Source organism: Thunnus maccoyii, chromosome 16 (genome assembly GCF_910596095.1).
Source record: "Thunnus maccoyii chromosome 16, fThuMac1.1, whole genome shotgun sequence".
Taxonomy (NCBI): Eukaryota; Metazoa; Chordata; class Actinopteri; order Scombriformes; family Scombridae; genus Thunnus; species Thunnus maccoyii.
In genome coordinates, this window is record NC_056548.1 from 13546553 (window position 1) to 13564383 (window position 17831).

General features: G+C 42.4%; 1 protein-coding gene across 5 annotated transcripts in view; it reads left to right on the forward strand.

Moving 5' to 3' along the window:
• Positions 1–17831, forward strand: part of qkia (QKI, KH domain containing, RNA binding a) — a 79025-nt gene that overhangs the window by 34783 nt on the left and 26411 nt on the right. For all 5 annotated transcript variants that reach the window (XM_042388269.1, XM_042388268.1, XM_042388271.1 and 2 more), the window contains exons 3-4: positions 5698–5814; positions 15065–15208. In XM_042388269.1, coding sequence (XP_042244203.1) covers positions 5698–5814; positions 15065–15208 — 261 coding nt within the window. The remainder of the gene's footprint in view (positions 1–5697; positions 5815–15064; positions 15209–17831) is intronic.

The window sequence follows — 17831 nt, forward strand, 5'->3', positions numbered from 1 at the left end:
TGATTTTCCAAAGTCTGTTTTTATTTCAGTGTCATTTTTCTGAATGACATCGTATTTCATAATATCACCTCTCCTTTCTATTTGGCCGTTCATCAAGACAAACATAGGCAGTCATGTCAAAAAGATGACAAAGCATAAGGGAAAAAGCTGATGGCCGCTCAGCCTACGCAAGTGCGACCTCAGTGTTCTGCCTGAACTAACACTATGCTCTATTAAAAGCATTGGGTGTCGGCCAGATGTGACCAATCTAAATTAGATACTGTTTCCCCCACTGTCCATGAAAAGGTTGCGGATAAGTTAGCACAGCATGGCTAGCATTGTGCCACAGTTTTGTGAAAGGGCAGTCTTCTGTCGACTTATGCTGATTAACTAACGCTCAAATGAGCACTGCAGGAGAGACTGAATGTTATTTAGCATCTTCCTACCGATTATGCTTTTCTCCTTCTGCTTCTTGCTTATCTAAAAGTTCACGAACATTGCTCTGCACTTCCTTCACTCACATCTTCCAAACTTTCAGCTGACATCAATCTTTATGCTTTCCATCTCTCCGTCTTCCCTCTTTATTTCCACCCTGCCTGCAACCCCGAAATAAACCCAAACAGAATTATCTAAGGAGCCATGGATTAGGCGCTAAATGCTCAATGTGCTGAGAAGAGAACTTTGAAGTCTATAGGGCTTTCAGGCAAAAATGTCACCATCAGAATCTAACTTAAATTTTCAGTCTTCCTTCACCTCACCTCTTCTGCCCCTCCTTTAGATCAAGCATGCAAACTTTTGTAGGTTTTTGCACCAGTCTGCTCTTTATCTCCACATTCCTTCTGTCCAGTTTGGAAATGGTGTGGAGTTGCTGTGTGTGTGTGTGTGTGTGTGTGTGTGTGTGTATATATATGTGTTGGCTGTAGGTATCGGGCCACAAAGCAAAAGTAAGTAAGATGGATTAATTGAATGATGGGACATTTCTGCCCAAAGTTGAATGAGTGATGAGAGGTAGGCAGCCAGCTGGTGGCTTGGGAGGTTGTGTGTAGTCAGAGAGAAACATTGATTTGTGCTGTGGAACACCCATGCACTACGGTGGAATGACGGATATGCAAAAAGAGGAAGGGCAAGATCCTGTGTACTAAGACAAAGCGGAAAGGGAAGCCTGCTCAATTTCCACAAGCTATGAATGGATACGGAAAGGAGGGGAGCAGTAAGAAGGTGTGGAAGGAGAAGGGAGGTGATTTTTGGCAATCAAGAGCAGTGTTCAACTCTGCGCCCTCTGTGAAGCCTCCATTTTTTTTGAAGTAAAATGAGACAGAAGGTATCTGAGGTATGAGGAAAGGGGGAGTTTTTCTGTGATAAATGGTTAGCTATCACTGTTTGGTGTGAGCGGTTTCACAAGGACACTTTGTAACATCAGGGGAGGGTTCAAGTGAGTGAGAGGAGGAGTGAAAAGATAGAAAGCAGGAGAGAGATGGCAGTGCCTGGTGTGACCGTAGATTCCACCTCGCTTTGATACATTACACGGAATGAACCGTTCCTCATTTCCATAAGCCCAGCGAGGCCGCCTAATAAGTGATTGGTATTCTCCTCCCGGCCTGGCCCTGCTCTTCGATAAGCCCTGCGTGCGCACAGCCAGAGCCCTCAGCATGATCTCATTTCCTGTCTCCCCACCACCACAAACAAACACCGTCAAAGGAACAATTGTTCTGCTTCTTTGAGCATTGTTGGTGGAACCGCTGTTGTTTCATAGCCGTTCCAACAAAAACAAACCGCAAAACACGCGCACACAAACCCATGTGACGATCAGCTCCGAGTACCTTGGGTGTCTGCAAGAGTTCATACTGTACATTGTGGTTTCACACAAACCCACTCATAAACACACAGTGGTAGAGACGTAGATATGTACACATCATAACCCGCCTGTGGAGTAGCGATAACTGGGGCTAAACAAAGGCCCTTTAATGTCAGTATAAGCCCTTGTCCTGAAGGGGGCTTTGTGTGCATTTGTAAGTGTGTGTGTCTGTCTGTCTGTCATTCTGTATTTGCTCTGAAACTATGTTTGTATACATACTGTATGTGTCTCTCTGTATTTTTGTGTTTGAACTCGGAGAAAACCGAGATAAAATGAGACTGAAACGGGAGAGAGTTGTCCACCAAAGGTCCCAGTGCTTCTAATCTTGTAATGCTGTAAACGAGCAGATGAAATAGGAGAGTGCAACAAAGATACAAAAAGAAAAAGACACTGCTGGGAGTTTCCAAGTCAGCAAAATGCATGGTTTATGCATATATTCTGTTCAGCAGATGGATGTTGACAGGGGTGCTTGATTAAACAGAGCTGGAAGATATACATAGTTTTTTTGCAGTTGTTTTGTTCAACCCAGAATGGAATATCGCTTTCTGTGTGTCTCATGGAAGGATCAGGCAGCAACAGAGAAAATTTAATGATTGATTATAATCATCACAATTTTACTTGGACACCTTTTTTGTAATTGTGTTCAAATTTCCAGACTTTTGACAATACATAATCAGTACATTTCCCTGTCAATAGCGACTGCTTCTAGGGTTCATGAAGAGTGCAAAGCTTTGGCAATCAGCCAAAAAGCTATGGCAGGTCACAGACATTATATTTTTTAAGTCTGCAAATGAGTTTTTTTTTTTTAGTAGATGCAGAGGAGGCTAGATAGTGTAGCAAGAGGTGAAGAGCAGATGGTGTATTTGGCAGCGAGGACACTGTATCCATCCTACTCCTCTGGCTGTACTGAGTGGAGTTCCTGGCAGGCTCAATGGCCCTGTACCCTTCTGATAACTTACCCGCTTGGCTCTCCATTGTCTCTACATTCCAGTGGCTTAAAATGGAGGTCGCCTTTTCTAACGGCATATCAACATCCACGAGAAGAATGTCAAACCCTCAAAGCACAGCGGGAAGCCAGGGGAACAGAGACAGGCATCCACAACAGTTAAAACATTTTGCTTTATTCCAACACAGAGATGATTTGGGCTTTTATTCACAGTGGAGTTACACTTCGCAAGGTTGTAATGGAACGAGGCAGTTTTTACTTTGTTACAGCTCCAGATTGTGGTCACATGCTTTAAACGAGTGATCTGATTGTGTTTTTTTTGTGTATTTGCCTTTTTAAATTTTCCATGAGTGATGTGTCTGTGTGAATGAAACTTGCGGTGACTGCTTGGCAAGACAAGACGCCTGTTCTGTGCCGTGCCCTGCCCTCCGTGTGTGTGTGTGTGTTTGTGCCTGTCATCGTTAGAAACAGACTTGACACCAGCCACCACCCACAAGTTCTTACTCCATAGGGTAGAGGGGGGGGGTCGCCATAAAATCTGAGCCACACACACGGTCTCATATATAACCGCCTGCTCTATCCCTTTATCCCTGTGCGCCCTTTCAGATGGAATTTAGTAGTTAGTTGGTCTACATCTGGAGTGGGAAAGCTGCGAGGAAGTGGTGGCAGTGGTCTTGCTCATAATGACTCTCCCACTACTGGAAAAAAACAAGACATTTGTGACTTTTCCCCTCCTCTGCTCTCGTGTCATCATTTCTTTAACCTTTTCTCTCTTTATTTCTCTCCGCTTTCCTCCATCAGGCCCCCTGCTCTCTGTCAAGTGCAATTGTCATCAACATATTCATGTCCACAGAGAACACCTTCGACTGTCAGAAAGAGAGAGAGAGTGCGCGGTATTAGCAACAAAGTGAGAGAAGGGCAGAGAATGAAATATTAAAGCGCTCTTTCTGTATCATTTTGGGAATTTCCGTGAAGCGACCACCTCTGGTTTTGAATGAGATATACCTTTTTCCCTTCTTTAATCTTGACATCTAGGACTTGCTCTGCAATTCATATATGTATTTAATATATTCATGGTCTGTAAATCTGATGGGAGTTAAGACTGATGGAGGATGGTATAGAACTGTCTCATGCCCTATCTACACTAAAACCTACATATAAATTCAGAAACCCTTTTTTAAACCTTGTAGGTGTATCTTGTGTAAATTTTGTGTTTTAGCATTTTTTTTATGGTGCTGCAATTACTGGCAGGGTCAGCCATATAACTCCTCTCTGAATGTTGTCACTGTAGCTTTGGTATAAAGGGTTAGAGGGGGAGTGTGTGTGTGCGCGCGCATGTGTAGCATCAGACCACCATAATGCCCAAAGCTCGGGGTTCACCCTTGTCTGTAGCGTGTACCGTGATGCAGATAGACAGCTCTCTCCTGTGTTCCTTGAGGCTTTGTGTGTTTTCGTGTCTGTGTTCGTACGAGTCAAAAGCAGGCCAGTGTGCATCGTTGGTGGCTGACCTCTGAGGACAGGTGCCCCCTACATCCTTCAGCGGGTGCGCACACTCTCACAAATAGCCCCTGCACCGGTTTCCTTGATTAGAGTTAACCAAACAGACAGTCCCCTTGTGACAAAAGAAACACACCCGTAAAGGCTGTGTAGCTGCATGCTATGATCATCCGCAGGGACTCCAGCATCTCTACAGCCACAGGGTGTGTCTTTCCTGCTAGAGACGGGCTTCGGATGCAGGCGAGCCCAGTGACAGGGACAAGGAAAACAACAGCCTGGAGTTATTGACTGTCTTCACCAGTGTTTGTTCACGTAGTTTAGGGGAACTACACTAACATCGCATTAAATTTGTAATCCCTCTGTAATTAAATGTGACTTCTCTGATGGCCTTTTGGATTTTTCAGAGGCACTTGTGCAGTGGAGTGCGTAAGCAGATGTGACTGCGTTTTAAGAATTTTATGCAGCGTTGTCATGGCTCATTGTAATAACTCAAGAGATGAACAGTTGTGCCTGTGATTGTTAAGGAAGGTTTACACTATGCCAGTGAGTATTTGAATATTTCAGGTTTGGGAATTTTGCCCGAGTAAATATAGTGTCAATAGTGTCAGAGATCACGTACCCATCATGCTCTCCACCAGTCGCTGTTTGAACACGGGTGGTTTGTTTCCCTCTTTATGCGTCACTGTGCTCCCCCTCTCCCCAATTCTCCTCCTTCCCTTCTGTTTTTATTTTGGCTGGAAATTGTGTTGGATTATTTCAACACATTTTCCCTTTATCCCGTTGGAAGCCAGTTTCAAGTGGAGAGGATTACGTTGGTAAATACGTTTCCTTTTGGTACAAAGCTACAAAGCCACTCACAAGTGAAAGGGGGCCTTGATAAGAAAATTGTGTCAAGCACACAACCTCACCTCTCAACACCCTTCATACTCATATTTTCCCCTTGATATACTCTTTTTTTTTTTTTCTTGATATTTTTTTCTAACACACTATGCTCTCCCGCAGTTTTTCCACCATGGTGAGGAGAAGAAAAAAAACCTATGTAGCTAATTAGCAATGCTGCAGGTTACATGTCTGAAAAGTGGCATAGGGGAAAGACCATGGCAGGCGGGGGGTCACCATTTCTTTGTCCTGGAAAGATGGAAAGTGATGCGGAGATGTAGTAGATCTGTTATGGTGTGTGTGTGTGTGGTTGTGGAGGTAGAGACGTGATATTTAGCAAAGCTAATGTCATGTTTCCTAGAACCTCTTGGACAATAGTCTGTATAGTGTTTGTGGACAATCTATAAATTCAGACCTTGTTGTTGCTCATTCATCATTTTCCAGTGTGGTCTTAAGATGTGAAACATTCGTCTCTGTTAAGGAGATTTAAACGTATTCACCTTTTAAACTCACAGTTTTCCTTCTCTCTCTGTATCTGCAGTATAACTTTGTGGGGAGAATCCTTGGCCCTCGGGGACTCACAGCCAAACAGTTGGAAGCAGAGACGGGATGCAAAATCATGGTGCGAGGCAAGAGCTCCATGAGAGACAAAAAGAAGGTAAGCTCATCAGTTCAGCAGTGTACTCGGTGTGTTTTATGCATTTCATTTTTTGATGACAGTATCACTCAGTAGATTCTATTCACTCAAATAGAAACAAAAACCAAACCAGGACACACCCTAAAGTTCACCTCTCGCCCACTTGGTTCTCCAATAGAATTTGGCTTCTGTCTTTGAGATATTACACAATAATGTGATCTTCCTGGAACCGCTGTCGCACAAAACATCCCACTAGCTCTTTAGAAACATGAGGCGGAAACACGCGCATTCCGACATCCGATCTGTTTGCAAAACGCTGCGCAGTGGAAAGTACAGAAGGCAGTAGTAAAGCAGACTGCCAAGGCCAGGGGCAGCCTCTATTTCTGGACCCACTGAGCTGAGATTGGAGACATAAAAGGCTAATATTGTGTGTGTATGTATCCTGAGATCCTAGAGGTGAACTTTTTGCGTTATTTTATTGCAAATTCTGTATTTACGCGGAGCATTTTGGAAATCCAGACTGACTGACCACAAAATAATAATGAAAGTCTATCAGACCAGGTTTTCCTGGCCTGCATTGCACTTTTCTCCATTCCCAGGGGGTTTCAAAGTGTGATAGATCAGGTTTGGTGATGCTTTTAAAAGCTGCTGTGAGGATAAACTGACAGTTTTGAAATTTATGGTATTGCAAGAATCTGTGCCTTTGTGTCCATGGTCCTCAAACACTGCTATAATGGCTGCGTGTAGGCATTTATTCTTCTTCATTAGGTGACACTTTTCAGTGTCACGTTCCTCTTCATCGTTATCTTTTTTCTTTTGCCTGTTCCTTCCAGTTGCTCTGATTTGCCAGGCAGTGGTGCTGTATTACAGTGCTTTTACCTAAATTAGAAGAAGTGTGTTTCATCCCTCTTGGTATGGGAATCACCTTCTCTACACACACACACACAAACTCACACAGTCCACAGCGCATTGTAACACAAACGTACACACAGATGTAAACAAATTTTAAGCTGAGTCATAATCTTAAAAGCCAGTTTGCTGCAGTGCCAACATTTTCCTCCCTTGTTCTTTTTTTTTCACGGCTCACCCATTCGTATTTTAATTTCTATCTCTTCTTCTCATTTCTCTCGGAGTGTGTTCATTATCACAGAACAAGATGAAGACACTCTGCTATGGTTCTTTCTTTGGAATTAGATCCACAAGTAGTTGAACGGGAGTGAACACGCTCAAGCATGTGCAAACACACTCGCACACAATTTTAGAAGTTCGTCTTACCTATTTACATAAATTTATGATTACCTTCATAAGCTCTTATTATCTTAAAACTTAATGACGTGTGCTAGTTTGTTTTTCTGTGTGGCGCTGTGACGGGAACTATCAAAGGCTCTGTGCAATTGCAGCACTAAAAAGGCCCAATACCGTTAAATCATTTATACAAAAATACAGACAAACAGTAATTTCTTTGCTCAGTGTTTTGACATGGAATTAAATTTGGGAATAACCCCTAATGTTTTAAATATTTCATAGATAGTCCTGGCTGCAACTGCAGTGGTTGTTTATAGCAGGTATAAAGTTTAGTACTGAAAAGATGTAAATGCAGCAGACTTGATTTTTTTTCTACACAAGGCTTTATATTCTTGATTGCTTTCCATTCAAATTACGTTTTCCTTCCTCGTTGCCTGTCTGTCCCTTTTAGAGTACATTGATGTCTGGTATAGATATTTACTGTGAGTTCAGTCAGTTATGGAACTCTAGTGTGCTATGCTATGCTATGCTATGCTATGGAAAGGTTTTTATGAGTGGGTCCGCGATACACAGTCATGTCAATGGTTTTACACTGTTCCAATGATCTAAAAGTGGCTGTATTAAGACTTTTGTGAGACCTTCAGGTTACACACTATGTGTTTTGGTGAGTAACACTCATTGTAAACATAACTTTTTTGTCTTCACAAGAAAACTCCACAGGGCATCTTAAGCTGGAGAAAAGATAATGAAACAAGACTAATACTTTGTCTACCCAGAAAGCATTTCAGCTTTTCAGTTGTCCATCTCATGCGAGTCTGACAGAATAGATTTGCTCCTTTTTTTTAAATCAATACAACTGTTTACACAGGCTGCATATCAGCTCACGTTTCATTGACACTTTACACGTGTAAACATGACCCAAAGTGTATTTTTCCGCCTTAAGTCTATTTTCTTCTTTCTCATGTGCGTAACGACAGTGATTGTGTTTTGGGCCCTGAGCGCTGCCAAACGTGGGTGACCCACATTCAGTACTGTGCCTGAATGCCTCCTTTTGAAGACACAGACTGAAGACTGAAGCTGCTGCTGCTCTGCATGCTGCTTTTGTTACGCAGGCTGTGTAGACACTGTAAGAGTCTACAGGCACAGCTACAGCAGCTCTGTGAGGTTGTACTTATGTGCAGTGGTGCTTTGAGCTAAATGCTTACATCAGCATGCTAACATGCCCGCAATAATAATGCTAGCATGTTGATATTTAGCAGTATGATGTTTACTATGTTCACCATCTGATGACCTGATGATGGCAGTAGATGAAAGGTCAGATCATCATTCTTATTACAATTTATCCTCTGAGGAACATGATTGTCTCCACCAAATTTCACATGGATCCATCCAATGGCTGTGAAAATATTTCAATAAAAAGCAAAAAAAGTCAACCATATGGTGGCGTGAGTGGAAAAATCAAGGGATCACCAAAGTCATTAGGATACATTTTCTGTGAACCATGAATGTCTGTTTTGTACCAGTCCATCTAGTAGATGTTGAGATATTTCACTGTATAAGTTAAATCTTTGACATGCTGTCGACAGTAGTAGAAAATTCAGAGGAGTACTATAGTCATTAAAATGCATCCTGCAGAGATCTTAAATATCTGTGGAAAATTCCATGGCAATCCATCTAATAGTTGTTGAGAACGAAAAAAAAACACCCAATGGTCTGCCAGTTTTTTACATCCCTTGCTGTCTCCACTGTCAGTAAATCACAAGAATCACTCGCAGGTTAGCTCACTGTATCCCAAAAGCTTCTTGGTGGTCCAGGTGTGTCATAACTGTGGCTCAGCCCCAGACAAAGCCACGACCTTTGCCTCCAGTCGCTGCATCCTCAACCTCAGTATTTTCAGCTTGATACTCTGTGGCAGCAGAGGAAGCCGTGGCAGCAGCTTAGCCAGTGTGTTTATTCAGGATCCATTAGCAGCAGCGTTTTTATGCTCTCAATAATTCAGCTGGTTGCTCCCTCCTGGGCCGCACTGCCTGACGGGGAGCCGGCTCACTGGAGCTACGCAGTGGGAGAGAGTCGAGCGGAGAGGGAGAGAGAAGCAGAGTGATATGAAGAACAATGGCAAGAGAAGAAAAGCAGCTCGAATAGAAAATAAGGAGGAAGGAAACAGGTGAAGGGAGAAATGTGGTAACGCTCATGATTAGGGATGTCCCACTTTTTTTTTTCCAGTTGATCTTTTTTTTTTTCACTCTGGGGTTTTCTGTCCATATTCAAAGATAAATGCAAAGTTGTTGTTGAATAACAAATTTATCTCAATAGCTACTAAAAGGCTATTTAGCTTAGAATATGGTGTTGGGAGAAAACCGTATGCTTGATAATTATTATTAATTCATGCATTTCATTTGGCAGTCATTAACACAATATGAAAATGGTGAAATCACTAAACCCACATGTGTATGTGTGTGGGCTGGACTTGATGTTTACCTTTTTAAATAGGAGGAGATAAGAGAGACTAACACAGGATAATAACCTGTCCCCAGACTGCACTTCACACTCTGATAAAGTGCAAGTATATTCCTATAAGTTCTGAGTCTAGAGACTTTTGAATATTCTTTTTTGACACATTTGTTCAGACAGGATGGATCACACACTAATTCCATAGAGAGCACTTCTTTTTAAGGTGTTTATGACTACGCTGCACTCGCCCTCCTTCCCAGTCTGTTGTATTTGGGGGCTTATTCTTAGTTTGTTGTTAAATCTTGTCAAGTCTTTAGTTGCTGCCCAAAGGGATGAAGCTTGTATGCCATGTCTTTTTTTTGATGATTATTGTATAAACAGTGAGAAGGAAAAAGGATTCCTCCTGGAGCCTTATTCCTATCAAACCTTCATCTAATGTGGCAGCTTAGGTCTCTCTGGTTTTCACTCTTACAGTCATTCTTAATGCAAAACAACAGCAGGAACAATGGCAATTAAATTACAGGTATGTTCCATCGACCACTGCACAAGAAGAATAGGGATTTCCGTCCCTTTTTGCGAAAACAACTCCCTAATTCTATTTTGGTTACAACACAGTGTGATATTACAATCAGCATCACAGACAGCTGTTTTAGTTTTAGTTTTAGCCACACTAAGTGTCCTTTCAGACTTGCACTTTGAGAATTGCTCAATATCAAATTTATGTTCTCTGATTTGTTTTTGTTGGTTTGGTTGTCTTTTTTGCTGATTGCGCTGACACATAATTGCTAAAATTGTGGTATCAGCACAGGCACTGGCAGCACTGATTAGGCCCCAGGCTTGGACTTTTAACTTTTGCCAGCCAGTAGACAATGCCACGGCACAGCCTCCCCATTTCGTTGCTTAAGAACTAATGTGAGACATTGACAATCAATATGTTGGACTTGATTGGCCTGTTGGCACTGCAGCAGGCCCGCTTGTTTTGTGTAAAGGTTAAGCTGAAGCTTTTCTCATCTCTTGGTTTTTGATTACAGTGCAGCTGAAAGCTTGTCTCTGCTTTATTAAGAGTTACAGTGAGTTATTATGTTGATGAAAAAAGAAGAGCAATGTCAAGGTATTACTTTGTGTTCCTCAAGAGCTGTTGGCTCTGAAATATGTTTTACTGGAGCTTTCATTTATATCATACCTAGTAGAAGCTTGTAAAGCTATAGCGTGATATCTTTTTCCACACAGAGGAATCCTGAGATTGACCTGTTCAGGATTGCCATCTGTTGCCCTCAACTTTTTTTATTTAGAGCGTACGTTTCAAATTGTGGTATATTTTTAGAAAAAAAAGAAATTGATATTTGATTTTGTCCATATTGCCCCGCCCTATTTCAGTTCGTATTTCACTCCATATTTCATTATCAATGCTGGTCCTTCCTCCTCTACAGCCCCGTCTGCCCCCTCATGTCCTTCCATGCCCCTGCACTTCCCTGCTGCACCTGTTTGCCTTGCTGGCATTTAGCCTCAGTTGCATTGACCCCGGTTGAGACGTCATTTTGGATCAAAGGAGAGTGGAAAGGCAGAGTTGAACCAGTGCAACAAGTTTCATTCACAAGTGTTAAAGTGCAACATTGCCAGGACAAAATTGTGTCACCACATAGTCCAAAATCCTACTGAGGCAGCAGGGTGATATATTAAGTAACTGACCCTCAGCCACGACAGCAAGGATCGAAGGCTTTGTGTCTGCAAATATGCACCCTGTTATGTGTCCTTGAGCAATGCACTAAATCCCTACCAACTGCGGAGGTGTACCTGACCCTGTCTTACCTCCCTGTGTAAAGGGGTAGGCTGAAAGATGTAGGGGTGTAACGGCATACAAAAATCACCGTTTGGTATGTATCTCGATTTTGGGGTCACAGTTCGGTATCATTTCGGTACAGCAGGAAAAAAAGAAAGGTAGAAAATAACATTTGGTCCTCCATTCTGAAAAACGTAAACATCCAAGAATAGCTCATTGGTCGTAACTATTACTGAAACAGTTTAGTTGTGCTGCAGTGGAAACTATTACTGAAAGCAGTCAGGACACCTGCTGACGGCTGTTTTATGCTGATTTATGGTCTAAGTGTATATAAAGTAGTTGAAACTAGCTCCACCTCCAGCAGCTACAGCAGTAACATGCTGCTTACACACTGATGTTTCAGTATTAATAATCTAACAGTGTCATATATAATTATATATATGATATATGGAAACATTTAAAGCCATTAAAAGTCCATGTAAATGAGAAATGCAACTGCCTTATTTGAGCTGGATTCAGTCTCTTCCTCGTGTGTTTGATGTTTGTATTCCTTTTCTGTGGTGTTTTATTTCTAAAACACTAAAACTAAACTGTAACTGGTGGAAAAAAATTGAAAATAGATTTCAATCTCAAGTATCAATCTCAAATAAAAAAAATATCAGTCAGAGGGACCAAACCACTACTTTTACTTTCATACTTTTTACTACATTTTTCTCTCTCAGAATTGGTTCTTACGACGTGCTGTCTGACCACGACAGAAATCAAATGTTTTTATTGTTGTTCGGAGCGGCTTCACTCAAAGGCGAAGTGAAAAGTTGCCTGTCACAGAGAGGGGAGGGCGACGAAGAGACGTTGTATCGTTTCACTATGGAGATGACAGAGCATATTTTAATAATAGTGTTTCACTTGGCTACCTACCTTGGCTAAGCTGGCTAGCATACACGCATGAGCGTGCTATAGCTGGGTGATGCGCACGTCAGACTAAATGGATTATTAAACTATTTTGACAGTAATTTTTTGGGTCACAGAACATATCCTTCATACGGCTGCATGCACCAAACTGTAACGTCCTTAACGTTACGGCTCAGGTCGAATACATGTACCGTTACAACCCTAGGAAGATAGTATCAACAGCATCAATAAAATGCTAGCTTTAGCTGCCAGCTTGAACTGGCACTTTTTTTTTTTTTTTTTACTACAGCCTATGCAAAAATGGAGAGGAGAGGGCCAGAAGAAAAGGACCGTCTATTTCTATAACACTTTTCCATTTGGTGTCATCTATGTTGAGAATTGAGGCCTTAAAGTTTAATGGGCTCAAACTAATGGGTGTGAAAGCCAGCAGGCAAACAGGTGTTGTACAGACGATGTAAGTCAGCCAACATAACCAACTAGCAGTCTTTCTCTTTGATCCTATTCTTAGATGTTGTTTCTAGATGCATCGTCCATGCTATTTATTCATGCTACATATTTTGCCAAACCCGATTAAACTCTGGTATGTAGTTATTGCCATGCCATTTGATGTCAGGCAGCCGGGACATTCTCTTCAAAGGCCTTTCCAGCATTCCCTTCAGCACTTGCCTCACCTCCCCTCTCTTTTCTCACCCACCCACCCTACCTCCCCCTCTTCCCTTCCTCCTGTTTGTCATGCTGTCACTTTCTCTCAGAGGGCACACAGTGACCTTGTTCACAGGCAGTCATGCTGGTGTGAGGTTTGTGGGTGTGCGTGCATGCATGCAAGTGTGTGTGTGCGCACGCGCACTCGGTTCTCTTATCCCAGCTCGCTTTGACTACAATTCTAACCAAATCTAAATCTGCCAGTGTTGGCACACACACATTGTACACACACATGCAGTTACCACTCACAGACGTATGTCATGTGATTGACTAATCTTGTCTGGTTGGGGGATGGGAAGGCGGGATGGGAAAAGGGTAGAACAGGTCCAACTTGAGCAACAAGCTGTCAATATATACCATGTATGTATTTGTATCTGTTATGTGCTTGCATACGGTGGCAGCCCTCGTGGCCTGTCTGTCTCTGTCCCCTCTAGAAAATGCTGAGTCACCTTCCAGTCCCCATGTCCCCTAATAGGCCATAACCAAACAGCCATGGTGAAATAATGGCCTGACTGCTGAAACTAGGCCCTCCCCCCTGTGTGGAAAAGGGGAAAACGAGAGTGGAATATTGAACTTTTGTGTGTGTGTGTGTGTGTGTGTGTGTGTGTGTGTGTGTGTGTGTGTGTGTGTGTGTGTGTGTGTGTGTGTGTGTGTGTGTTGTAAAGAGCAGTACCATGGCAACGGCTCTCTATGGAGTAGAAAGCAGGTGGGTGGCACTCAGCTCAAGCTCTAAGCTGTGTGTGTGTGTATATATATGTGTGTGTGTGTGTGTGTGTGTGTGCGTGCGTGCTTGCGTGCACATGTGTGCTCCTTTCACTTTGTGGTCCTCGTTGAGTGTATTGAAATCATGTCAGGTGGACCTCCAGCATAGCACTGCAATGCCTTGTTTGTAGTTAGACACCCTCACAGTGGCACAAATGAGCAGTGATCTGAAGTTGAGGTGGTTTTGTATGGGTGAGGGTAAACGACGGTGTTGATCAAAAGTCTGTACAAACCTGCACCAACAGCAGGAGGGGAGAAAGCGGGGATGCAGTTGAATGGTTGAGACTCTAACCTTCCTCAGAAAATGAAATTGCAAGTCTGATTTTGAAATATTCTTGAATTCCACTGGATTTGACACATATAAGATATTTCATTTCATAAAACATTAACATTGTAATATTATTATCCTGTTATGCCATTTTGTGACATCTGAGGTTGTGTCTTTTTCAGACAACCTAGACCTCAACTCCTCACCTCAGGGGGAAGTAGTCAGCTTTCAAACCGCTGGCTTTCATGGTTGTACAGTGACATGCGATACAACCTCAAAAGCTTTTTAGAGTGCTTTCAGTGTCTGCTTGCTGCGTTTACTGTCAGCAGGGCAGAAAAAAGAAAACCTTCTCCAAATGTGGGGCTGCTCCATATTTGTCTCTACATATCCCATTTTCACAAAAGAGTCAAGTGTGACTGGGCTTTTCACTGAGATACCTGACAAAACGAAAAACGCTGTACACCGTTTCCCAACCTCAGCCTCCCCAATTCAAATCTTGAAACACCTTTCTATTTAACTGTGTTGAAAGGCTTTTGAGCAGTGATGGTTGTTTTTGAATACAGCCTATTCTGCCTTTCAGGTACAGCTAGTGCTACAATTTGGCACCCTCCAAGTGCTTTGGCGATCACTCCCTTTTCAGAAGGGAAAACGACTCCCTCCGAGAGCTATTGTTACCCGGAACAGTATTGTCCACACAAGCACAAGTCAGAGACAGAGGCACACGCTTGTGCACCTTCACACACAATCCTGCAGCACTTTGAACTAGATCCATGTATCATAATTGCATTTCTACTAGTGAAGTTGGTGTGGTTTAAAAAAAAAAAAAAAATCCCCATCCATCTCTCTCTGATCCCTCCATCCATCCATCTTTCACCAATATTAATTGCTGCAGGGCTAGCTGTCGTCTTTGTCTCTGTGAAGCGAGGGATCTATTAAAGAAGCGTGTCCTTTCAAAGTTAAAGTTAAATAGCTGACTAAAGGGCCGCTCCTGTCACCCCGCCTCTCTTCACAGTACCCCGTCGTCCTCTGTGTATGCCTGCCTCTCGCCTCCGCTTCCTCTGATATGCTGTGTTACTGCACTGGTGCTCCAACACACCCACACTGTCACATTCACTCACTGTCTCTCATGCTCTCTCTGTATCTTTGTCTAGGAGGAGCAGAACAGAGGGAAACCAAACTGGGAACACCTAAACGAAGACCTTCATGTCCTGATCACAGTGGAAGACACACAGGCCAGAGCGGAAATCAAGATGAGGAGAGCGGTGGAGGAGGTCAAGAAGCTCCTCGTACCTGCTGTGAGTACATAACACACACATCACACACGCAGTTGTAGCTGCCTTTAGTCTAATAACAGATTTATTGTTCTTCACAATTGAGAACAATTTGTGTTTCCAAGGAAGTTAACAGGACATGGTTTAGCTTTGATTTAATGCTGAGAGAAGCCCTTCCATGCTCAACTATCTTAGTCCACACAACAGGATAATGGGGCTACATATGGCACGCCACTTCTATCCCACTGTTAGCATCCTGTTTACTACCATATATAGACCAGGGGAACAGGTTGGCTGTACCCCCAGTAGAGTGGAAAAACAGCTAGCTGCACACACCTCCTGTGACTGCCACATTTCATCTCCGCTTCCCCTCTGCCCCAACTTCCTCATATCACTGTGCCACTGGTGGAGGCTGCTGGTTGTTTTTTGGCAAGCAACGTGTATTGTCCCTGATAACTGTGGTGACCAGGTGGGCAGGGCAGATGAAAGCCCAGATTTGCCATCGGGTGGCAGTGCATAAGGCTTGGTGGTCTGCGGAACTGGGGCCAGCCAATGCCAGGCATGCAAGGTTAAACAAGTGATGCAGGGCTACTTAAAACTGAGATCATAATGTTGTTAACCTGCTGTCCCACATGGACTTAAATGCAGATCTGTGCTTCGTTAACATTCTTTCACTTAGGGAAAAACACATGAAATAAGGTTGCCTTACATATAGACCTACATGTAGAATTTATCAGCTTGATTATTTTTCATAAATTATACAACATAATTCTGTCTTCAAAACTTTTGGCAAGTGACACGCCAAGGAAGACAACCTCCTTGAATTATAAACAAATACATACAGAGTAGGTTTGGAAGACTTCAAAGGGGAAAGTGTGGAATGATGGCACATCTACAGTAGGCACTCACTATCTAAGAGCATAATCTGGAAACATGCCTGAAAGAGGATATACTGTATCTGATCACAGCAAATGTAGTCTCTAACGTTATTATGGCTGTATCTCAGCAAGGCCTTAGCCCAGCCTGACAGTGTGGAAAGCACTTCATTTCATGTCCTCATGTTTAAGGATTGCTTGTCTCCATCCAGCCTGCCTGTCACTTCTTTAGGCACTTGTTTCAGATCTCTACCGCCTGTATGGACAAACAGAGGATGTTGACACACTTATACATACATACACACATGCATGCAGGCAAGCAAATATGTGCTTGAAACTTGAGGATGAAGCCATCCTTGGAAGCGACAGTGCTCTGAAGAGCGATGCAGAATGAGTCACTGTTAGCACACGTGTAGACACATAAACAACAAAACCTCTTTTTGGCGTCCTTTTAAGTCAATGACAGCTCTCGGCAGCTAACACTCATCCGAATGGAGTGCTGCAAAAATAGCTTCTTCACTTTTCTAGAAATCTCTCTGCATTTCACAGCTTGACAAGTGCATTAAAGAAAGTCCAGTAATTCAGTACCTGAACCATTTGGTGGGTTAAGGAGAAACTCTCCTCTTATATTTCTCAAACAGAAGAGAGTAGCTTCTAGGTCTTTTGAGACACTAATGAAATCTCGCTCATAAAAAAGTTTCACTCTACCCTTAATTCAAATAAGGGTTTTATAGAGCTAATTAATGACCCATTGCAGTCCACCAGAGGCCATTTTTTTTCTTCATGCAAAGCATCTTTGTTCATTTAATCGTAATGAAAAGATCCTTCCATTAGATAGACATTGTGTGTGCTGTGTTTTTCCAAGCCTATCAAATTTACCTATAAATGCTGTTATTCTCAAGGCATAAAATGTCCCTGTCTTTTTTTTTATAAGAACATCAAATGCACATTTGTTTCCTCTCCTTTGTTTCCTGTTTATATATCCCAAATGCCAAAGCCTGCCATTACTTAGTACGCTTAGAATTCATGTTTGCTTTTGAACATATTTTGGGTCATGCATCAATACCTGATTAATTAGTGCTGAACGGAAAAATAAATCAAGTTTGGATTTCTGTTGTGACCTTCTGTTAAGCTTACATTACGTGGACTCTTCATGCACATTAATTACCACAGGGGTCTGACACTGGCCCAGGGTATGACAAATTTAAATGTCAATATAGACATGACGTAGTTTCAGTATATCAGAATAAGTGATGATGTCCTCTCCCAGAGTGTTCTTTTGTGCATTATCTACCCATGAGCGCCTCAAGGCACTATATTGCAAGCGCATGCACACATGTCATGAGTGGGTGGGCAGTAGGGCTGGCTGGCAATAATGCCCTTTATCATGCTAAACTAAATTGGATTAAAGTATGGACGCAATGGGTACGCACTGTTCTAATGAAGGGCATCTTCACCACGTTTGGCAGCGTAAAATCGCCTTTATTAAATCGCTCAGGAAACAAAATGAGGTCATGCTTTTATTCTCTTTCAAGGAATAGGCTTTACTTGTCATTGAAGATGACCCAGCTGCAGTTAAGTGAAACAAAGAGAGGGGATGGAGCGATAAGTAAAGGATTGTTTTGTCTGCAAACCTTGCAATAAATAAAAGTTAAAGGCTTTATTATCATAGTTTTGCTTTTAACGACCCCCTCCAATGAAAATCATGTTTTTAATCTTGTTTATGTGTCCATGTGGTGTTTTTATAATGTTAGAAGACATATCAGGAGCGA